Here is a 25,161-nt window from a genome sequence, read left to right as displayed (position 1 = left end):
ATACACACTCTCTTCCGTGAACGGTGCTCTATCTACCTCATTCTCAGGTGTACTTTTGTCAGTCCCTCTCGGTCCTTCCCCAGGATTTTCTTCAGTAAAAACAGAACAAAAGTATCTATTTAGCAAATTGGCTTTTTCTTCATCATTTTCTACATAGCGTTTCGCTGTATCTTTTAGTCTCACAATCCCCTTTTTAGTCTTTCTCCTTTCACTAATATACCTGAAGAAGTTTTTGTCTCCCCTCTGTACATTTCTAGCCATTTGTTCTTCCGCTTGCGCCTTCACCAGACGTACCTCTCTCTTGGCTTCTTTCAGTTTCATCCGGTATTCCTCCCCGTGTTCCTCTACTTGAGATTTTTTGTATTTCTGGAACGCTAACTCTTTAACCTTTATTTTCTCAGCCACTTGCTTTGAAAACCATATCGGTTTCCTTTTTCTCTTGCTTTTATTTACTCTCCTTACATAAAGGTCTGTGGCCCTGTTTATTACTTCTTTCAGCTTGGACCACTGTTCTTCCACGTGTTGTGCGTTCTCGCAGCCCATCAGCTCCTTCCTCAGGTATTCCCCCATTTTGTTAAAGTCAGTTCGCTTGAAGTCCAGGACTTTGAGTTTAGAGTGGCCGCTAACCACATGAGCCGTTATATCAAATCAAACCGTTTGATGGTCACTGCTTCCCAGGTGCGCAGCCACTCGGACATTTGACACACTATCCCCATTCGTGAGCACCAGATCCAGCGTCGCTCCCTCCCTTGTGGGTTCCGTCACCATTTGTCTGAGCAGAGCACTTTGGAAAGCATCCACAATCTCTCTACTTCTTTCCGATTTCGCAGAAGGAACCTTCCAATCTACATCCGGCAGATTAAAATCTCCCAACAACAGCACCTCTCTTTTCTTCCCCAACTTTTGAATATCAGCGATCAGATCAGTTCCTCCAATTGTGTCGGGGGGTCTGTAGACAACACCCACGTGGACCAAAGTTCTATCCTCTCTTTTTAAGGTGATCTATATCGCTTCTTCCTTTCCCCACTTCCCTGTCATTTCAGTTGCTGCGATATCATTTCTCACATACAGAGCTACTCCACCACCTTTACGTCCCTCTCTATCCTTCCTAAAAAGATTATAGCCTGGTATGTTTACATCCCATTCATGGGAACCATTGAGCCATGTCTCTGTGACTCCAACTATGTCCAAGTCAGTCTCCAACATCAGGGCTTGAAAGTCATGAATTTTATTGCTTAAGACTGTGAGCATTTGTGGTCATTGCTTTCCAACTACATTTCCTAGTATGTGTTTTGGGTTTAGTGATTTGTGAGTGTCTTTTCTCTTTGGGTACCTTCTCCTCTTTTTGTTCCCTCTTCCTTGTTTTTTCTTTTTCTTGTGCTTCAATTTTAGTTTCAGGAACATCACAGTGCTGTAGTGGAGCAAAAGAATTTTGTAGTGGCAACACTTGTGCGGGCGGATGCTTCTGTGTCACATGACGAATTCTGCCTGAGCCTACTGTGAACCATCTGTTCCTTTGTGGTTTTATTCTCTGAGGCAGTGGTGAGAAGTTATGATTCTGCACAGTCCTATAAGTTGCTTTAATTGCATCTAATTCTTGCATTACTTTATAGAGCTCTTGTTTTAAAGTAGATAGCTGAAGACAGATAGGACAAGCTTTAAGTTTCCAGATGATTGGCCTTGAAACTAAAGCAGCACAATTATTGCAGAGAATAAAAGTCATCCTGATTGGTTGAAATGGGTATGAACAGGTGTACTATGTTGGAGTATCAGCCTGCAAGACTGCCTGTGTATGACTGATGAGTAAAGTTAATGAGGTTTGGTTTGTCTATAAATGTGTGGAAAACCCTGGGGTGGGTGGGCAAGACTGCTTAAGTCAACTGTCAGCCACGATGTTTAACTTAACCTGTATATTAGACGCCACTATCCATATAGGTGGTAGCACTGAATATACAGATAGTGTGGTCACTGTACTGGCATTATCCATTAAGCTTAGGCCTGCTATTAAATATATATCTTCCCATCTGAATGTCCATCTGGATTGCATGAGACACTTTTGCTTTAGCATTGTGGCCCCAACGCTCTGGAACAATTTATACTGATATTAGACGGGAATTGTTATTTAAAAGATTTAAAATCACCTTGCAGACCTACCTTATTGGTCTGGCATTTCCCCTACGTTTGCTGCCGCCCATTTTCTATGCTCTTTCACGCCCCCTCGCTCGCCCGATCCCTCACCCGCTGCCGCCCGATGACATCCAACCCCCATGCCTGCTGCTGCTGCCTGATACACCCCCCCCCCCCCCCACTGCCTACCTGAACATTGCATGTCCTGGTGGTCTAAGTGACCTCTTCAGGGGCAGGAAAGAACCCCACTCTTTTCTGCCCCACTGCCAATGCTCTTAGTCTTGCTGCCATGCTTTTTCAAAATGGCCACTGAGACTTCAAGCAGTAATCTCATGAGACTACTGCTTGAAATCTCGGTGACCATTTGGAAAAAGCACGGCACCAGGTAAGGGGGTGGCTGGAGAAGGGGCTGCATAAAAAGGGGGATGCTGTGGGTGACTGTAAAAAAAAAGGGATGCTGTGGGAGGGGACTGCAGGAAAGGGGCATGCTGGGAGGGAGGGGGCTGGCATGCTATGCGTGAATAGATGCTCATATGAAACAAGTTGCCACTGAAGTCCATTTATCTTGAGATATGAGAGACTGTGCTATGTAAGGTGTAAAAGACAAGTACTGGGGCATTTTTTGGAGGGCTTCATTTCTCTTCTATCCCTACCCCAGAACACATGCAGTATCTTCACTTGTACAGCACAGAAACTTCCCCCAACTCACCTCCTCCCTTCCTGCAAATAGAGCTGCCTTTGGTGCTCTGCCTCCACAGCCTTCCCACTGTTTGGCTTCTAGCCACCTTATCTCTAACTAGAGCTGCCTTCCAGTGTTTTGCCTTCAGTGCCTTGCCATTGGCTAAATCCTACCCACAATCTCTGCTGCCAGTTAAACTGGAAGCAAGGCAAGACAGGCTCATTCACATGGTGTAAGGAGGAGGAAGACTGGAGAACTACAAATAGAGGTTTTTAAACCTAGTAAAATTCCCAGACATATTAGCCATCCTTATAGTCTCTATATATTAATGCAAAAGCCTGTTTTATTTTGAAAACACCAGACATTTGTCATTCCTAGCTGCCTGAGTCCTCTGCACATCTAACTGGTCCTCTCTAGATATGATGAGCTTGTGCAAGTGAGCAACACTAACCTGCAGGGCAATAGCCTAGACTTCCACAATGACTTTGTGCAGACCAGCAGGCCTGCAATCTTCACAAGATTGGAAACTACACATATTTTCTTTCCTTGTGTGAAAGCGGTTTTTTTTTTTTTTTAATCAGTGCACAATTAAGCTGTGGAATCTCTTGCCAGTGGATGTGGTTGAGGCAACCAACACAGTGGGATTCAAAATAGGATTGGACCAGTTCCTGGAGGAAAACTCCATAAAAATTTATTAGCCAGGTAGACTTGGGAGCACCACTGTTCATCTCTGGAAATGAACTATGAGAAATAGATATGCATTTTGGGATCTGCCGGAGAATTGTTATCCAGACCTGCAACTGTCCGAGACAGAATGTTAGGCTTCATGAAACTTGTTCTTACTCAGCATGGCTTGTGCTATGTTCTTATGTTCCTTGACCTGGCAGAAACAATACACCTTTTCTCTGTGAGCAAGATTTATCCACAGGAAATAAAGATATGGCAAGCTGTGAAATAGCTTAACGAGTTTTTGGGCTCAGCCCATAGGCCACAATTTGTATTAGGGTTTTTATTTGGTATCCCAGTAGAAGTTTGTCTTTTACGAATTTTAAACATGAATTACAGTTTTCTGTGTGTTTCTCATGGGTGAGGACAAGTGCAGATGCATAAATGGGGTTAAGAATATTGCCTATCTTCTCTATGATTAAAACTACATGTATTCAGTAACAGCATGTGGTCTTTTACCTGCTGTAAAAAGTATATGCACAGCTGAAAAGAAAAGAAAGGAGTGTTTCGGGGAAGGAGGTTAAGGCATGACTGTGTACAAACACTTTCGGCATCCCATATTTTTGTTGGGCCCTTACACTAGTACATATATAGTACATGTTCTTTTTTTCTCTTAAACCAGGCCATCTCAGATGACCATTTCAGCAAAAGATTGCGAAAAAAAAAATCTAGCACAAGGAATTCAAGCAATCTTCCCTTGCAAGGCCACCTTTTCTGGTGAAAAAAATAAATATGTACAGTGCATTTTTTCTTGCAAAAAACATATTGGTACTCATTAAGGACAACACTTTCTATGCGAGGAACTTCAGAGAATAGGAATAGAATGGTTCAAATGAAGGTTTCATGAGGACTGTGAGGATGATATACAGTGGTGGAAATAAGTATTTGATCCCTTGCTGATTTTGTAAGTTTGCCCACTGACAAAGACATGAGCAGCCCATAATTGAAGGGTAGGTTATTGGTAACAGTGAGAGATAGCACATCACAAATTAAATCCGGAAAATCACATTGTGGAAAGTATATGAATTTATTTGCATTCTGCAGAGGGAAATAAGTATTTGATCCCCCACCAACCAGTAAGAGATCTGGCCCCTACAGACCAGGTAGATGCTCCAAATCAACTCGTTACCTGCATGACAGACAGCTGTCGGCAATGGTCACCTGTATGAAAGACACCTGTCCACAGACTCAGTGAATCAGTCAGACTCTAACCTCTACAAAATGGCCAAGAGCAAGGAGCTGTCTAAGGATGTCAGGGACAAGATCATACACCTGCACAAGGCTGGAATGGGCTACAAAACCATCAGTAAGACGCTGGGCGAGAAGGAGACAACTGTTGGTGCCATAGTAAGAAAATGGAAGAAGTACAAAATGACTGTCAATCGACAAAGATCTGGGGCTCCACGCAAAATCTCACCTCGTGGGGTATCCTTGATCATGAGGAAGGTTAGAAATCAGCCTACAACTACAAGGGGGGAACTTGTCAATGATCTCAAGGCAGCTGGGACCACTGTCACCACGAAAACCATTGGTAACACATTACGACATAACGGATTGCAATCCTGCAGTGCCTGCAAGGTCCCCCTGCTCCGGAAGGCACATGTGACGGCCCGTCTGAAGTTTGCCAGTGAACACCTGGATGATGCCGAGAGTGATTGGGAGAAGGTGCTGTGGTCAGATGAGACAAAAATTGAGCTCTTTGGCATGAACTCAACTCGCCGTGTTTGGAGGAAGAGAAATGCTGCCTATGACCCAAAGAACACCGTCCCCACTGTCAAGCATGGAGGTGGAAATGTTATGTTTTGGGGGTGTTTCTCTGCTAAGGGCACAGGACTACTTCACCGCATCAATGGGAGAATGGATGGGGCCATGTACCGTACAATTCTGAGTGACAACCTCCTTCCCTCCGCCAGGGCCTTAAAAATGGGTCGTGGCTGGGTCTTCCAGCACGACAATGACCCAAAACATACAGCCAAGGCAACAAAGGAGTGGCTCAGGAAGAAGCACATTAGGGTCATGGAGTGGCCTAGCCAGTCACCAGACCTTAATCCCATTGAAAACTTATGGAGGGAGCTGAAGCTGCGAGTTGCCAAGCGACAGCCCAGAACTCTTAATGATTTAGAGATGATCTGCAAAGAGGAGTGGACCAAAATTCCTCCTGACATGTGTGCAAACCTCATCATCAACTACAGAAGACGTCTGACCGCTGTGCTTGCCAACAAGGGTTTTGCCACCAAGTATTAGGTCTTGTTTGCCAGAGGGATTAAATACTTATTTCCCTCTGCAGAATGCAAATAAATTCATATACTTTCCACAATGTGATTTTCCGGATTTAATTTGTGATGTGCTATCTCTCACTGTTACCAATAACCTACCCTTCAATTATGGGCTGCTCATGTCTTTGTCAGTGGGCAAACTTACAAAATCAGCAAGGGATCAAATACTTATTTCCACCACTGTATGCAGCTCTGTTCTTAAAGGGTGGAGTAACCACCCAGGGATCCATCCCACAATAGCCACACCCCTTACAACCATCCACAGAGCCTATGAAAAGGCAGTTTTGCAAATATTAAAATCAGTTCTTAGAACAGGGATTCTTAAACCAAGGGTGCTCATACCTCCAAAGGGAATGGGAGGGTTCTTAAAATCTGAGGCAATTTATTGAAACTTTCTAGACAGAGTGGAAGCAGTTATTAGGACAGTTATTTGTAGTATAACTGTGTACTACTATAATTTTAATGACATGTTAGCGGCTAACAGCAACATATCTAGCTGTCAGTTGTCACAAATGGACATGTCGATTAGGAAGGGGTGTGTGAGGGTTTTATTGATCAGTTAAAGGGGTGTGGGGAAAATGCAAAATTACTTAGCTGTAGCAGGTGTTCTCCAAGGACAGCAGGCATATATTCTCACATGTGGGTAATGTCATCCATGGAGCCCAGTACAGACACTGCTATAGTGCACTTTTTAAAACTTTGAAGCAATGTCCCCATCACTCATACACGGATGCCTTCCCGCCTGATGCTCGAGCGTGGGACCAGTAGTATAATACTAAAGCTAAGAAGACAACTCCAAGGGGAAGCAAGAGGAATGTGAGAATATATGCCTGCTGTCTTTGGAGAACATCTGCTATAGGTAAGTAAACTTTGATTTCTCCAAGGACAAGCATGAATGATATTCTCAGATGTGGGACTCGCTAGCTGCTAGGATTACAAATAATATAGAAATAATCTTGGGAACTAAGGAAAAAGTGAGCCTGGCATAAGAAAGGGCTTTAGGGTGGAGTTGACATTCAAGTTGTAAAATGATTTTGCAGGACTGCTTGTCCAAACTGGCTATCCTGCCTAGAATGCTGCTCTAGACAGTAGTGAGCAGTGAAGGTGTGGATAGAAGACCACATTGCTGCCTTGCAAATTTTTTCAATGGATGTGAAGTAGAAATGGGCTCTTACATTGTGAGCACTGATATGGCCATGAAGGGATGGCCCAGACTGAGCATATGTGTAGGAGATACTGTCAGCCAGCCAAATTCAGATAGTAAATTTGGTGACTAGAATCCCTCATCTGTTAGGATTGAAAGACAGAAAAAGCTGAGAGCACTTGCTATGAGTTTTTGTATGCTCCAAATAATATGCTAGAGCATGCTTGCAGCCTAAGGTATGCAGTGCTGCTTCTCCAGGATGAGAGTGTGGCTTAGGAAAGAAGAGGAGTGGCCTAGTGGTTAGGGTGGTGGACTTTTGTCCTGGGGAACTGAGTTCAATTCCCACTTCAGGCACAGGCAGCTCCTTGTGACTCTGGGCAAGTCACTTAACCCTCCATTGCCCCTTGTAAGCCGCATTGAGCCTGCCATGAGTGGGAAAACGCGGGGTACAAATGTAACAAAAAAAAAAAAAAGACAAAGTACAATGGACTGACTGAGGTGGAACTCTGACATCACTTTAAAGAGAAATTTTGGGAGGGTTCAGAGAACAACCCTGTCATGCTAGAACCTGGTGTAAAGTGGGTCTGCCACAGGGCTTGAAGTTCACTTACTCTTCTGGCAGAAGTCAGTGCTATTAAGAACAACACGTTCTATGTGAGGAACTTCAGAGAATAGGAACAGAATGGTTCAAATGAAGGTTTCATGAGGACTGTGAGGATGACATTGAGTTCCCGTGCTACTGGAGGTGGTTTGGTACGAGGTTTGGTATGAAATAAACCTTTCATGAATCTAACTATCAAGGGATGAATGGAAAATGGTTTATTATCAACCATACAGTGAAAAGCACTAATGGCACTTAAGTGTACTCTGAGTTAGTTTTGAGGCCAGAATCAGAAAGATGGAGGAGGTACTCCAAAAGGATAGGAAGAGAGCATCTAGCATGGTCGAATGCTCTGGCTGTACACCAGAGGGACGATCTTCTCCACTTTAAATGGTAACATTTCTGTGTAGGTTTCCTAGAGGCTAGAAGTATTCCAGAGATTCCGTCTGGAAGATTTAAGGAATGTATGTCTGTCATCAAAAATTAAGCCATTAGGGCCAGAAAGCGAGGGTCTGGATGGAGGAGGGACCCCTTGTTCTGTGTTATTAGGGCTAGAAAAGGATCTAACTTCACTGGTTCTTTGGACGATAACTCTAGGAGAAGAGGAAACCAAATTTGACATGGCCAGTAGGGAGCAAATAGGATCACGGTCCCTTGGTCCCAAAATAGTTTGAGAACAGTTTTCCCAATAAGAGGCAGTGGGGGGGAAGGTGTATGGAATATCTGTTCCCCAGTGGAGTAGGAAGGCATTTGAGCCCACACAGTTTTGCGCATAGATTTTGGAACAAAAATAGGGAAGCTTATTCTGAGAGAATAAGCTTCCACCAAATATTCCACCAAAGCTGGAATATTCAAGGAGCCATAGGCATGCTGAGGGACCATTTGTGAGGCTGAAATTGAGCAATTTGTCTGCCACAGCATTCTGCTTGCAAGCTACATAAAAAGCTCTTATAGAGATGTTTCGTGAAGCTGCCCAAGTCCATATCTGGAATGTTCGTCGACAGAGGTGGTAAGAACATGATCCTCCTTGTTTGTTCATGTAATACATCACAACCTGGTTATCCATGCAAACAAGAATTGTCCAATTGAGGATGTGATCTTCAAATGTTTTGAGGGTGTTCTAGACCGCTTGCAATTCCAGTAGATCGATATGTCGTTGTCTCTCCTGTGGGGACCAATGAGATGAGCATCCCACCCTACCATAGAGGCATCTGTGGTGAGGAATTTGTGATGTGTAAGGGGCTGAAATGGAAATCCCTGGGTGAGGTTCTGGGAAATCATCCACTACTGTACAGAGTGGCATAGCTGTGGAGTAACTCGAATATGGGCTGAGAGTAACCCTGTGGCTTGAAACCACTGACAGGAGAGCACCCACAAAGGTATTCAAACGTGAAGCCAAACCAACGGTGTTACATGGACTGTTGAGGCCATGAGGTCAAGTAGGTAGAGCATTTGATGAGAAAATACTTGGATGGATCTGGAAATCTGAGCACAGAGATGCATTATGTTGTCTGCTCTCAGCTGAGGGAGGAAGGCTCAACCCTGAGTAGTGTCCAGGAGAGCCCCGATGAACCGTAAAAGGCCTGAACTGGATGAAGATGTGAATTGGGGTAATTTATCACAAAACTGAAGAGTTCTGGGAGATGTATGGTGGATAGAACTGAGGTCTGTGCCGACTCTCAAAAGGTTGCCTTGATTAAACAGTCGTCGAGGTAATGGAAAATGTGCATGCTCCACTTGTGGAGCATTGCAGCTAGCACTATCAGGAATTTTGTGAAGACTTGAAGAGCCGATGCCAAGTTGAACAGTACGACTTTGTATTGATAATGCAGAGTCCCGCACCAGTAGTGGAGGGACTTTCTATGGGTGGAGAGAATATATATGCCTCCTTCAGATCTAGACAGCAAAGCCAGTCACTGAGTTGGATCATGGGAAGAAGGGATCCCAGGATAACCATGAAATTGTTTTTTGAGTAGGAATTTGTTTAAATCTTGCAGACTGAAAATGTTTTGTGCTCCTCCCCCCCAATCTTTTTTGGTATGATAAAGTATCTGGAGTAAAACCCTTGACCCTTCTCCGGCGGAGGGAATGGTTCTATTGCATTCTGCCAAAGGTGGGCAGAGAAATCCTCTCGAAGTACTATCATTTGGAGGGAGTTGAAATGATACTCCTTTGGTGGATGGTCAGAAGGTTATTTTTTCCAAAGCAGAGCGTAACTGTGCTGGATAATACATAGCACCCAATAGTCAGAAGTTATAAGAAGTCACTTACGTTGAAAGATGGTTAGTCTGGCTCCTACAGGTAGGTTCCTTGGTATGGACAACTGGATGGTGGCAATGCCCTCCAGAAAGGAGTCAAAAACTGGATTGTTGTTTAGACTGAAAAGGAGGTTGTTACTTCTGTCCCCGTTGCTGTTGCAGATGTGAGCACTGAGGTGTAATCCTGTGAGGTGGAAGAGGAGTATAATGATGATTAGATGTATTGTAATTAAGAGTGCCAAAATCCTCCCACAAATCTTCTAGAAGAAGAGGCAGCAGAAGGCTGTGGCCTTGACAGAGTTTTAATAATAGTTATCTGTATGCTTTTTAATTAGGATGGCCACTTCCATAACCTTGTCACTGAATAATTTGTCTCCATAGATGCTCATGGACAACAGATTCGAGGTTGGAAACTCTGAATCAGGAAACACATTGCACTGCTACTCCTAAGGCAGAAATGCGAGAACGGGCATCAAAGGCCTGTCTTGCTAGATATTTATGACAATCTAGAAGTTTCCTGTGAAGTTCAAGGAACTCATCAGCCTTGGCAGGAGAAAGGAAGTCTGCAAAAGAGAGAGTACTCTGTATTAGAGACTTCAAGTAAATTGTGGAATAAAAGTTGATAATCTAATATGTGGTTGGTTAGCATAGAGGCTTGAAATGTTCTCCTGTCAAAGGAGTCTAATGTTCAAGTTTCTCTGCCTGGAGGAGCAGAAGAATGAGATCTTGCACTGCGAGTACTCTTCAAAGCAGATTCCACAACTAAGGAATGATGGGTACATTTCTCTATCCTGTACATAGAGGGGCATAATCGAAAGGGAGGCCAAGTTTTCGCAGGACATCCCGGCGAAGGGGTGGCAAAACCCATATTATCGAAACAAGATGGGCATCCATCGTTCGTTTCAATAATACAGTCGGGGATGCCTAAATCGTGAAATTTAGGTCGATCTTAGAGATGGTCGTCCTTAGAGATGGTCGTCCCTGATTTTCGGTGATAATGGAAACCCAGGACGCCCATCTCAGAAACAACCAAATCCAAGCCCTTTGGTCGTGGGAGGAGCCAGCATTCGTAGTGCACTAGTCCCCCTCACATGCCAGGACACCACCTGGGCACCCTAGGGGGCACTGCAGTGGACTACAAAAATTGCTCCCAGGTGCATAGCTCCCTTACCTTGTGTGCTGAGCCCCACAAAACCCACTCCCCACAACTGTACACCACTACCATAGCCCTTATGGGTGAAGGGGGGCACCTACATGTGGGTACAGTGGGTTTGTAGTGGGTTTTGAAGGGCTCACATTTACCACCAAAAGTGTAACAGGTGGGGGGGATGGGCCTGGGTCCGCCAGCCTGATGTGCACTGCACCCACTAAAACTGCTTCAGGGATCTGCATACTGCTGTCATGGAGCTGGGTATGATATTTGAGGCTGGCATAGAGGCTGGAAAAAATATTTTTAAGAAAAGTTTTGAGGGTGGGAGGGGGTTGGTGACCACTGGGGGAGAAATGGGAGGTCATCCCCGATTCCCTCCAGTGGTCATCTGGTCAATTAGGGCACATTTTTGTGGCTCGGTCATAAGAAAAAAAGGACCAGGTAAAGTCGTCCAAGTGTTTGTTAGGGACGTCCTTCTTTTTTCCATTATGGGTCGAGGACGCCCATGTGTTAGGCACTCCCCAGTCTACTACTACTACTACTATATAGCATTTCTATAGCGCTACAAAGCATACGCAGCGCTGCAGTCCTGCCCTCGCTACGCCTCCGACACGCCCCCATGAACTTTGGTCGTCCCCGTGACGGAAAGCAGTTGAGGACGCCCAAAATTGGCTTTCGATTATGCCGATTTGGGCGACTCTGTGAGAAGGACGCCCATCTTGCAATTTGTGTCGAAAGATGGGTGCCCTTCTCTTTCGAAAATAATCCTGATAGTGTCAATTTTCTTTGAAGCAACTTGAACTGTTATTGAAATCTATCAGTTATTGATCAGAGAATTCCTCATGAATGTATGAAGCAGAACACTGATTTCCTGTCTATGAGGAGAGTCATAATCTAAAAGCTCAAAGAGCTCTGAATGAGTGTCTGACATTTCAGAGTACTCCTCTTGGTTAGTACATAGAAGAATGTGTTGACTACAGCGTCGGCTCTGCATGGAAGAATGTTGAGGCAAATGAGTCTCCAAGGCTGGAGAAAGTTCCTCTGCTGATGTTGACGCATGCGTTGGTCAAGTTTGTGGTGCCCCTGAATGTCAATGCCAAGCCGGTGTGAGGGACCTCTCCTGGGAATCTCTCCAAAGTATCTACTGGCTAGGCTGAGGCTGGTGCAAGCACCCTGTAATCCTGAAGAGACTGCGAATGCAATAGCCCCTGAGAGCTCCTGTTTTGAGTATAGCCTGGATTTCCTCCTGTAGAGTAGGTGTCAGTATCAGCTGAAAACATCATGTGGAGGCAGCCTGAGTTATGGCCTGTGCAGGAGTCGGTGATGTCAAGGACCTCAAAGACTCTCGTTCAGAAATAAGTTGTAGAGAAGGACAGCGATCAGTGCGGCATGGATGTTTCCCATGCATCGAGGATGTCAATGCAGGGGAGGTGTTGGCGATGGTTCTTAGGGTTTTTTACACTGCTGTTCCCTCAATACACACGGCACTGATGAGAAGGATGTGGAGTCTTTATACGTTTGCAGTGCCGAGTCCGATGTTGGACATTCTCGATGTTGCATCTGTGCATCTGATGTTGATGTAGGTTCCGGAACCAGTGTCAAATCTCCTGCCATGCTCGAAGCCTATACCAATGCAGAACCAAAAAACGTTTCACATTGAACTTTAATTGTTTGCACATGCAGACAGAGGCCACACTGTATGTCCCGGAGCTCTGGACCCAAGCACTGAACACACCAGTTATGGGGGTCTATGCATGAAAAGGTCCAACTGCATCGAAACACTTTTTAAAGCCACTCGGCACCCTCGTTGACATGGAGGGAAAAATGGCCGATGAAAGGTCAAAAGGCTCAATGGCCCGGGGAGATTGAGTAGTTCCGTACCTGAAAATGGTTGATGCTTCCCAAGCAAAAGAAGGGCTCAGGGGCCTTAAAGGCCAAAAAAAGAAATGTGAAAAAGTAACTGGAAAAATCAATAAATTGATTAAAATTAAAGAAAAAGAAATATGAGGAAAATGTCCTGAAAAATGGAAGGAACCAAAACAGAAAAGTATGGTGCGCTAAGGAGAGATTAGAAACCCAACCTCTCTGCTCCGCAGAAAACACTAGACTGCTGGTCCCATGCTTGTGCATCGGGTGGGAAAGGCACCCATGCATGCCTGGTGGGGGCACTGCCTCAAAGTTTTTTAAGTGACAGTGATCTATGGCAATGTCCACATCAGGCTCCGTGGATGACATCACCCACATCTGAGAATATCATGCCTGCTTGTCCTCGGAGAAAAAAGGTAAACGGCACATGCCTTAAAACATACCTCCTACTGGCAAAAGATAACAAGCTGGACTGTTACAAATTCCTACACAGAAGCTACATACAAAATACCTCATCTTGGTCACATATGCAAAATATGGATACAGCCTTACCAAATACAGAAAAAATAACCACAAATTAGAAATAGACATGTGCAGACAAAAACTAAATTGAAAACGCCAAGAAGCTGGATTCATCCAGCAGTACCACATTGGAGCAATAGAAACACAAATGCATTTCCTCCTGTACTTTACAAAATACAAAGATATCAGAGATTCTATACATTCAAATTCCCAAAGATGGCATATAAAAATCACTACAACAAAACTAACATTTTGTTTTTACCTTTATTGTCAGGTAGCCCGTCTCTCCCACATTTTGCAGGGGTTGAGCTGTTATGTGCTGGCTGCAGCTGCATGCCCCCATTCTCTTGTGGGCCTGTGGGGACTATCTGCAGATACTGCCTCTCCTATGAGAGACACTCTCTATGAATGTGTTTGGGGTGTGCTGAACCTAGGCTCTTCCATTAATACTTGGGGAAAAATGGGTCAGGCAATGAAAAAGACTACCCCTATGGAAATAAAAAAAACCTGAATAATGGACCAGTCACAGCTACTAAGATAAATGTAGTTGCCCACATGCTGTAACTTGATCACCCTGAGCAGGAAAAATGTCATACTTAACTACTGTACTTGAAAGCAGGCAATATGTAAGAAAACCGAAGTTTTTAAAATCAGGGAGATATGTACTACTTTTACAGACCTACATCTAGTAAAGGCTTACAGGATTATTTCTGCATATTAAAAATACAATTAACTCATGCATTTCAAGCACTTAAAGAGTTCAAATACCTTCTTCTTTCTTCTTTTTAGTTTCCTCTTCATTTTTCTCTTTGGCCTTTAATGCTTCATCTGCTTTAGCTATGAAAAGAACATAGTTATGATTACACTTCTTTTTTTTTTTTTTTTACTTGGTTTTCAAAATGTTTTTGTTCACATGGCAAGAAAGTTGCTATGCTTTCTTTAGAATAGCAAATGATAAAAAATGTTAACATCCTTGGTCATATACAAGAATAGAGCAAAGTTACTTACCTGTAAGCAAAGTTACTTACTGAGGACAGCAGACATATATTCTCACATGTGGGTGACGTCATTCATGAAACCCAGTGCAGATTCTGCCATAGTGCACCGTCACTTTAAAAAATTTGAGGCAGTTCCCCCACTACGCATGCACAGGTGCCTTCCCACCCGACGCAACAGTACAGGAAAACCAATATAATACTAAAGCTAAGAAGACCACTCCAAGGGGAGGCGGGAGGGATGGGAAAAATATGCCTACAGCCCTCAGACAACACCTGCTACAGGTAAGTAACTTTGCTTTCTCCAAGGACAAGCAGGCATGATATCGTCACATGTGGGACTCACTACCTGCCAGGCTCACAAATATAATAATCATCTTGGGAACTAAGGAGAAAGTGAGCCTGGCAGGAAAAAAAAGGACTGGAGTTGACATTCAAGTAGTAAAAAGATTTTGAAGGACTGCTTGTCCAAACTTGCTATCCTGCCTAAAATTATTCTCTACACAGTAGTGAGCAGTGAGGGTATGGATAAAAGACCACGTTGCCGCCTTGCAAATTTCTTCAAAGAGGGCAGAGCAGAAATGGGCTACTGAAGATGCCATGGTTCTTACATTGTAAGTGGTAACACGGTCATGAAGAGTCTGCCCAGCCTAAGAATACGTCAGTCAGCCAACTCAAGATAGTATGTTTGGTGATTGGAATCCCTAATCTGTGATGACTTCCTATGAGATTTTGTATGCTCCAGATAATACACTAAAGCACGATTGCAGTCTAAGATGTGGGGTGCTGCTTCTCCAGGATGAGTGTGTGGCTTAGGGAAGATGACAGAAGTACAGTGGACTGATTGAGGTAGAACTCTGACACCACTTTAGGGTGGAATTTGGGGTAGGTTCGGAGAACAACCTTGTTGTGGTAGAACCTGGTGTAATGTGGCTCTGCCACAAGGGCTTGAAGTTCGCATACTCTGTGCCCTGATCATGGCTGAATAGATTTTGATGAGCTGGAGTGTAGCTTTTCAGGGGCTCTGATTTTAAAACTTCAGAAATTTTAGATGAAGGACAGTGCTGGGCAGATTTATATGGTCTATGCCCTGAAAATGGCAAGGACAAACCAAGATCAGGTATACATATGAAGTATCACATACCATATGTAGTGAGTATTTTGTTGGGCAGACTGGATGGACCATACAGGTCTTTATTTACCATCATCTACTATGTTACTCTTCTGGCAGAAGTCAGTGCTATTAAGAACAATAACTTCTATGCGAAGAATTTCAGAGAACAGGAATGGACTGGTTCAAATGGAGGTTTCATGAGAGCTGTGACAACAGCTCCATGACAAGGGACATCTGCTAGACACTCCTGGACAGCAGATTAGAGGTCGGAAACTCTGAGCATGGAAAGACGTCGCATTGCTACTCCTAAGGTGGAAGGCCTGTCTTGCTAGATTTTTATGACAATTTAGAAGTTTCCTATGAAGTTTGAGGAACTCATCAGCCTTTTCAAGAGGAAGGAAGTTTACAAAGCAGAGAGTATTCTGTATTAGAGACTTCAAGTAAATGGTGGAATAATATTGATCTAATATATAGTTGGTTAGCATAGAGGACTGAAACATTCTCCTGCTGAAAGAGTCTAATGTTCTAGCTTCTCTGCCTGAAGGGGCAGAAGCATGAGATCACGCACTGCGAGTGCACTTCAAAGCAGATTCCAAACTAAGGAATGATGGGGTAATGCGTTTTTCAAACCTAGGGCATTTCTGTAACCTGTACATTGTATCAATTTTCTTTGGAGCAACCTGAACTGTTAGTGGAATCTCCCTGGTTTTGATCAGAGTATTCCTCGTGACACTATGAAGTGGAACGGTGATTTCCTCTCTAGGACGGGAGTCAATCTAGAACCTCAAAAAGCTCTGAACAAGGGTCCACCTCCATCTCCAATTTGAAAGGTATGGCTTGGGCCATCTCACGGACAGAGCTAGGAAAGGATATACTTTCTGGAGTAGACTTATGTCTCTCAGGCAGCAGAGACGGGTCAGAAGGGATGCCTTAGGACTCTCAGCTGAGAAATCCTGTGGGTCCTATTCCTCCTCTCAGGAGAGGTCTGAGTCTGACTCTTCAAAGTACTCTTCTTGGGTAGTATGTGGAAGAGTATGTCGGTTAGAACATTGACTCTGAATGGAAGAACGTCGAGGCAGATGAGTCTCCGATGTCAACGAAAGCATCAGGTTAGGTTCATAGTGCACCTGATGGTCAATGCTGGGCTGGTGTGAGAGACCTATCCCGTGACTCTCTCTCTTATGTATCTACAGGCTGGGCCGAGGCTGGCGCAAGCACCCTGTAAGCCTGAATAGACTGTGTATGCAGTAGCCCTGAGAGCTCCTGTTTGAGTATAGCCGGGATTTCTTCTTGTAGAGTAGGCATCGGTACCGGTTGAGAAAGTAGTGTAGAGGCAAACTGGGTTATAGCCTGTGCAGGCATAGGAGATCTCGAAGACCTCAAAGGCTCTCGTTGAGAAATAAGTTGTAGAGAAGGACAGCAATCAATTCGGCATGGACACTTCCCTTGCATCGAGGATGTGGATGCAGGGGAAGTGTTGGCAGAGTGTCTGGAGGAGAATGATGGTGATGCTTCTTAGGGTTTTTACACTACAGGTTCCTCAATGCATGTGGGCACTGACATAGAAAATATAGAGTTCTTACTCAGTCACAGGACCGAGTCCAACATCAAGACATTCTGAACACTACGTCAGTGCACCCGATGTCGATGCTGACACCAATGCAGGTTCCGCGTTTAGTGCCAAATCTCATACCATGCTTGATGCCAATACAGAACCAAAAAGTTTTTTTATGTTGGACTCTGTGGGCTTTAATTGTCCTCGTTTGCATGTGCAGAAAGAGGATGCATTTTATGTCTCAGTGCGCCAGACCCAAGCACTACACATACCAGTTATAGGGGTCTGTGTGTGAAATGGTGCTATTGCATCAAGTACACGTTTTAAAGCCACTTTGCACCCTTGTTCACATGGAGGGAAAAACAGACAGTGCAAGGTCAAAAGGCTCAAGGTCCAGGGAGCTCAAGTAGTTCTGTACCCGAAAATGATCAATGCTTCCCATCCAAACGTAGGGTTCAGAGGAACCAAAGGCCGAAAAAAAAAGAGAAAAATGAAAAATAATTTGAAAAATCAATAAATTGATTAAAATTAACAAATAAAAAGAAAAAAATATGAGAAAAAAGGTCCCGAAAAAGGGAAGGCACCAAAATAGAAAAGTTTATTTATTTGTTACATTTGTATCCCACATTTTCCAGCTATTTGTAGGCTCAATGTGGCTTACCATAGTACCGGAGAGGCGTTTGCAGTTTGACACCCTGAGGACAGATTAGAAACCCAAACTCTCTGCTCTTCAGAAAATGCTAGACTGCTGGTCCCACGCTTGAGCAACGGGCGGGAAGGCACCTGCACATGCACAGTGAGGGCACTGCCTCAAAGTTTTTAGTGAAAGTGCACTATGGCAGTGTCCACACTGGGCTCCATGGATGACGTTACCTACAAGTGAGAATATTATGCCTGCTTTTTCTTGGAGAATCTCAGCTTACACAATATAAAGAAACTATTTTGTTTTAATTTTATACCTCAGCAACTACACAGAAAATAGAAATATAAGGTAAAAATAGATAAAAGCAATAAAAACAGTTATCAAATTTCTTGAAAAAGACTAGGTGTATAATCAGTTTATCCTTATCATATACTCAAAGTGGAGGAGTGGCCTAGTGGTTATGGAGGTGGACTTTGGTCCTGGGGAACTGAGGAACTGAGTTTGATTCCCATTTCAGGCACAGGCAGCTCCTTGTGACTCTGGGCAAGTCACTTAACCCTCCATTGCCCCATGTAAGCCGCATTGAACCTGCCATGAGTGGGAAAGCGCGGGGTACAAATGTAACAGAAAAAAAAGTGCTAACCTGAAAAGTTAATTTACTTCTCTATTAGATAAGCCACCTATATTTTTTGTAGTGAAATATAATTTGGTCTATACCAAGCTGTAACTCTTCTAGTTTCTGCTTAAACATGCTGCTCTTTTTGTTTTGCTGTGCTGAATGCCTGGAATAGACTTCCTGAGTCGATACACCATGCTCTGCCTCAGCCTCCATTCAAATCTACACTAAAAGCCCATCTTTTTGAGACTGCTTTTAACTCTTAACCCCCTATTCTCCCTGTCCAGTACCCATGTTTGTTTTAATAATCATTCCCACAATAAATAACTCCCTAATCCCTTATTTGTCCTGTTTGTCTTGAATAGATTGTAAGCTTTGTCAAGCAGAGACCGTGGGAATGTGTCTTATATGTTTTGTGTACAGTACTGCATACATCTAGATGTGCTATGGAAATAATAATAACAAGTAGCAGCAGTAGTAGTAGTAGTAAAGATGCTAAAGTTTTCTTTGGCTTTTACAGAAAAAGCTAAATATATAAACTCCTTTATGCACAAACATGTATATCTAGACATACACTTCTGTTACTGTGCATACATGTCCCATTTCTTCATGTGGTGATTTATAATATCCAGATGCCATTTAGGGGGTTTCCAGCTTTTTCTACAACAGATCCCCATCACAGGATCTATAAAAATGCTACCTCCTAAGATGATATTCTCACAAATTCAGATAATCCTTTCACTTATCTTTAATCCTATTTAGATCTGTAGTTGATTAGACTGAAAAGAAACTGAGCAAATGAATGTCAGTTAGCTGCTAGGATGACTACTCAAAACAAAAGAAGCCAAGTTCCATCATCCATCACTGCAAATCTATGCAAAATACTTATGTTTACAACAAAAATCTACAAAAAGTCAAAACATATGCATTATTACTTAGAATTAGGAACTTAATTTTTTTCCTCATTGCAAATCAGAGCAGCTCTACTTTAGTCATGTTATGACAGCATTCTCTAAAAGAAAATCTTTTCCCCCTGGAAGTCTTTTTCCTTATTACTTAATTATCTATTAGTTGCTCAACTGCAGGGGTTTTCAAACACTTTACTACAGATGTTAAAGAAGATTAAAAATATACAGCATAGTAACAAGGGACTATCAATATACTCTGTAAATTAATTAAATTTCTGTTCTAGCACATCATTTATTCCAAAGCATTAATGTCTCAAAGGAACCATTCTCTTTTATTGCCATCTCACTGCCTGATGAGTGAACTATGTGAAAATAAGTCTCTAATAGCATTATACTTGATGAAATATTAAGTTTAAAAAGTACTGCCTTGTTAGAAGAAAAACGAAGTAACGTGAGCTAAACTTCAAGCAAAACTAACTATACCAAGTTCATTACAATCTGTATTACTGTATAAAACTGGTTTAATTTAATTTATGCAGGCGTAAGCTAAATAATCTAATTTCTACATAAAATATAGTTTTAGTAATCAGTTGAAATAACAAATAACAACACAAACTGTTTTTTTTTTAAATCTTAGATATGTCTTTATACTTAACAGCTACATCTTTAAATCCACAATTATTTTATTAGTCTGTGAAATGTTAAAAATCCATTGGTTTCTACGAACAGGGCTATATACATATTTAGATTTAATTTTAAGCAATTAAATATGAAAACTCCATTATCAGCTTGTATCATAGCAATAATTTATTAAATTAGATAATAAAAATACACTGTTAGGAACTATAAAGACTTTTACTTCATCTACACTTTATTCTATCTGATAGAACAAGTACAATATAAATTCTATTTCAATTCAATTTTGGTTATATGTATAATTCCAGAGATACCCCTTGAGTCATGTAAAATGCTCAGCTTATGATTCTTTCAAATTATCCCGCTCTGATTCACATTATATTTCTTACAACCATCTTCAATATGTATTAGCAGAACTCATTAGACTGAAATTTAATAACGCAAACATCAGGTGGATTTCAAGAGCCTCCATTATCATCACAAGATGGATTGCTTATACATAGCTCTTGGGCCAACTGGGCACAATTTAGATCAATTTAGATTCAATAAACAACCACCCTTGAATTTGATTTATCTATTATACTGGGCTAGTTTGCTCTTTTTGCCAATTTGTTGCTTTATAGGAACAATTCATTGGAATTTTTCAAATACAAAAATAAGACTGGTCATTTAAAAATAAATCAAAGAACTGAAAGGGCTACAAAATTGATACTAAAATAAATATTTCCCCAAGACCTTTGGGTAAACAAATATTTTATTTCATCTAAGAGACAAACTGTTACCTATTTAAGTCTTAGCAGAATGAAAAATCAAACATGATCTCTAAGTGGTCTACAGACAGAAAACCAGATGAAGCCCTACCAAGAGAAAATAGCCACATTTTCTTTTTCATCTTTTGCAAACTGCATGATGACATGAAGCAAAAGCAGGAAATAATATTTCTATTATCCAATAAAGTCTGATACACCAACCCATTTAAAAATCATTCACCCCCTCGCACTCTCTCTCTCTTTACCAGCACTCTTGCCTCAGTATTTCTCCAACCACATCTCCATCCTTTTGTATGGTTCTTAAGCATTCACTACCTTGGCTCTCTTTCCCTCTGTTTCACAACCCTAATCCCAGTTCTTTCACACCTGCTACTAAACATAAGGTAGCATGGCCCTTGGAGAGCAAAGTGTTCCCAAACAGTCCAACTTTGCAGTGCTAACCAAGAAGGTGGTGAGAACACAGCAAAACCTGGAATTCATCACCTCTTCTCAGCATTTATATTCTCTCCCTCCCCACAAGTCACTCATATGAGTTATGGCCTGAGGCTGTTTCTATTCAAGTCCTCTCCCCCTCCTCCTGTTTCTGCTGGTTACAGTTAGCTCCTGGGGAAGGGAAATGAGGGGCTGGAGTTGATGCAACAGGGCAAAGAAAAACTTGCCTGTTCCATCCCCTTCCCTTCTGTCCCCTCTTGTGTCCTCCCCCCCTCCCCGCTCCCTTACAAAAAATCCTGCTGTATTTTGTCTCTAAGATATTAGAGAAAGGGGCGGATTTCTGTTCTTTAGAATTTGCTCCAGTCATACCTCCTCCCCTTCTACTCATCAAAGACAGGATTGGAAATGCAGGTAGTAAGCAGAGTTGTTTCTGTTACTTCTACTCCACATCATATCCCCTTCATACTGCATGGGATATGAGGCTATAGTAGTCATGTTATTTTTACTTCACATGTATTACAGCATACTGCTGCTAAGAATGAGTAGTGAAAAATCTGTAGAAAAAATAACTAAATTATTTCTCTAGTTAACTCAGTAAGTATGGAACAAAACATAATAGTTTATTTGTTTGTACCTCGACATTCATTTTCTCTTAAGTGTGCCATCACAAAACACGTGCATTTTTGCTGATGATACCAAAATCTACAATAGAGTAGAACACCTTAAGTGTGGAAAACAGGAGGAATGATTTAACAAAGGTTAAGGAGTGGTCTACTGCAGCGCTCACCAATCTTCCTGTGGCCACAATCCCAATTCGCATAACTACAAAAAGCATGCAACCCCAAGGTGGTGCAAGATAATTATGTTCTATGGAATGTAAATTTTAAAATTAAAAACTCAGGGTTAAGTATTTTGGTTGCAAAAACTTCAGAGAGCTGAATAGGTGTTAAAAGTTCTGTTGATCATAAAACAAAATCATATTGGATAAGCTTAATGTGGCTAAATAAGTTGACAAAGTAGCATCAAACGTCAGGAGAATAGTGGGTGCACATGTGGAGGAATAAACTGCAAAAAAACGAAGTGATAGTACCACTATATAAATCGGTGATGAGACCTCATTTAGAAAACTGTGTACAATTCCAGAGATTGCAACTGCAAAAAGATATAATCCAGATGGAACTGGTCAAGAGGGCAGCTACTATAATGGACAATGGTCTTCACCTTAAGCCATATGGAGACAGACTTAAAAACGTAAGCATGTTAACACCACATTGAGAAAAGGCAAGATTTGACAGAAATGTTCAAATGCCTTCCAAAAAATAGATGCACAGAAAACAGGCCTCCTTCAGTGGAAATGAAGCTCTAGACCCATGAGTCATGGAATGTGGATGAAAGAAGAATAAAAGAGTGGTGATATAAAGGAAAGAGAGATGGATGCAAGGAATGGCTTCCCAGTGGAGACCATGGAAATATGACCAATGTTAAGAGTTTAAAAAGGCAAGGGACAAGCACAGAAGTTCTCTGAGGAAGCGGAAAGGATAGTAATGTTGAGCGAGAGGTGAAGGTGGGTCTTTGGGACTTAGACCCTTACCTACCAGGATATTCTATATTAATATGTTTCTTTTTGTTTAGTTTTCTCATAAACAGGCAGATGTGCTAAAATGTAATATGACTGCAAAACTGGGTGTTGCATGTAAATAGCACAGATCATCAAAATGTTGATGTTTAGAACTATTTTTCATGCAACGCCTACTTCTGCGAAACTAGTTTGTAAACGTTGGCTTTTTAGTAGTAAATTTTCAAGTGTAGTCTGCTACTGTTATAATGAGCTACAGTAATGTCAATTCTATTTTAATAAGCATTAAGGTAAACTCATGCAAGGTAGCTCATTAATATAAAGTTTTGCAAAAATGGGCATTTGAACAAAAGTTTGCAGGCCCATTTTAACACACACACAACCCCCACTTCAGTGGGATTTAGTTGTTTTTAAATTTGAAAGGAAAAGTCCAATTTTGCATGGAGGTGGCATGTCTTTCAAACATTTGCTGGCCTGTGTCAGGGGTATATTCAGAGGGATGCCTCATATAGTTGATTGGCTAATAACCCACAATCCCCTCCCCCTGCCCCAGTGTCAGGGTCCTCAAACTATCCCTCCAATTTGTGCAATCTTGAAGGAGACAAGAGCAATTCCCTCTTTCATGCCCTAGTGTCACCATCTTGAAAAATAGTTGCATGACCTCTAGCAGTATATTGGAACATGCACCAAAGAACAATTTCCTGATTGCATAAGTATGATATTGGCATACAGGTTAACCCAGAGCTCAACAAAACCAGAATGCCAGGTAGCCATGATAAATTGAAATTTTCCTGTGGCACCCAGGAATTTCATTCCCCTGTTAATCTATGCTTTTCTCTCCGCACCACAAGCCTCTTAGTGATCTTGAACTGTGTGGTCAGGAGTGGTTGTGCTGGTATTAGGGTCTCAATTCTCATGAAAGCAGCACAGGAGTTTCTGTACCAAGTAACTCAGATTTGTTAAGAGTCATGCAGTGCAGAGAGGAAAGCAGAGCTCCTGCTTTAGCAGCAGCCACAGTCTGTAGCACGTTGTAAGTTGAGGGGAAGAGGTTAGTAGGGTTCATTGGGAGGAGTGGCTAAACATATGGGGAGGGTGAAGACTGGGGACTAGCTAGCTACGAGGCTGGAGAATGGATAGATTCTTGGGTGGTAAGGGCTAGAGGGGAAGAGAAGGATGGTAGATGGATGGCTGGTTGGCTGGAGAGGGTTAAGGTTGACTGGCTAGATGGGTTTTTGATTGGGGGAGAAAGGAAACTGTGGGGGGGGGGGAGGGAGATAGAGAGAGAGGGGGGGAGGGAGAGAGAGAGAGAGAGAGATACCGGGTGATGACAGGGTTGATTGGAGAGAAGGGGATTAGTGATGAAAATATAATACGATAAGACAGACTGACTGGCAACATGATAGTTATATATTGGGGGTGTGGGGGCTGTTTTTGTGTACCTATACCAGCAACCTGAAGTGGTGCATTAGGGGGCCTGATTCAGTAAGCTTTCTTTTCCTGTATACACAGAATATGAAAACAGTCTTAGTAAATCAAGCCCAAAAGGGGCTGTGCTAGCCCTCAGAGGAGATAGCTCCTTCCTTGTCATGCACAAAGATCCTTAAAGTACAGAGTACAGAGCCAATTATGGCCCTGAACCAAGGGGAGCAGGGTGCGCAGGGGAGTCATCCTGAACTTTTCTGTGAACAGAAAGTTGAAAAAGGCCCTTAGATCCAGGATGGAACAAATCCCTCATGCCTTCAATGGCACAAGGAAGAACCTGGAATAGAATCACAGTCCTGTTCCCCCGGTGGGACCCCTTCCCAACTTGCCGAAAAACCTCCTAGATTAGGAGGGAGGTGCAGCAGGTGTCCATGAGGATTCAATAGCATCTGTATATTTCTTCATGAGGTCAGCAAACCCCTCCAACTTCTGTCCAAAAAGATTATCCCCCCCCCCCCCCCCCGGCACGTGGCATCTACCAGTCTCCAGTGAATACACAATTTTAAGACAAATATGCACGAGAGTCTACACAGCACCACACTGTGGTCATAAATCCTGGAGCCACAGCAAAAGTGTCACTGGCCAAGAACTTGTGACACGCCATCTGCTGCTTGGCCAACTGGTGAAGCAGCTCAACTCGCTCCAGTTGGAGAGAGGCTGATAAGGCTAGCATGGCACATACCAGGTCCTATAAGAATACACTCTTGGAGAGCTGGTTATGGCTGAATACGGGAGAACAGCAGTGAAGCCTGGTGCATTTTCTGCTCAAATGAATCCAGGGTTCTAGCGTCCCCATCTGAGGGTGTCGAAGCATAGTTCCTAGAGCTCCTTGCTCTCTTGAGCACAGATCCAACCACTATGTAGCGAAGAGGCAGGTGGAGCTTATGAAAACCAGGGGAGTTCTGAAACTTATCAATGGATTCGATCTCCGTGGGGAGGAATGGGGCCGACAGAGGAGACCCCCAATTCCTCACTAAAACATCAGGGAACAGCTGATGGAGCAGAACTAGGAGACTCATAGTCCAGGAGCTCGAAGAGGTGAGCACTGGGCTGACCTTCCACCTCTAAATGAATTGGAATGGCGC

At 42.7% G+C, this 25,161-nt stretch overlaps 1 protein-coding gene across 1 annotated transcript in view; it reads right to left on the bottom strand.

The window, feature by feature from the left end:
- The window catches only part of RSRC1 (arginine and serine rich coiled-coil 1), a 331,221-nt gene that overhangs the window by 60,363 nt on the left and 245,697 nt on the right, over positions 1 to 25,161 (bottom strand). Inside the window, exon 7 of the mRNA XM_030216713.1 lies at positions 14,118 to 14,186. Coding sequence (XP_030072573.1) covers positions 14,118 to 14,186 — 69 coding nt within the window. The remainder of the gene's footprint in view (positions 1 to 14,117; positions 14,187 to 25,161) is intronic.

The sequence above is a fragment of the Microcaecilia unicolor genome, chromosome 10, assembly GCF_901765095.1.
Source record: "Microcaecilia unicolor chromosome 10, aMicUni1.1, whole genome shotgun sequence".
Taxonomy (NCBI): Eukaryota; Metazoa; Chordata; class Amphibia; order Gymnophiona; family Siphonopidae; genus Microcaecilia; species Microcaecilia unicolor.
The sequence above is the reverse complement of the archived record's forward strand: the minus strand, read 5'-3'. Positions and strand labels throughout refer to the sequence as shown.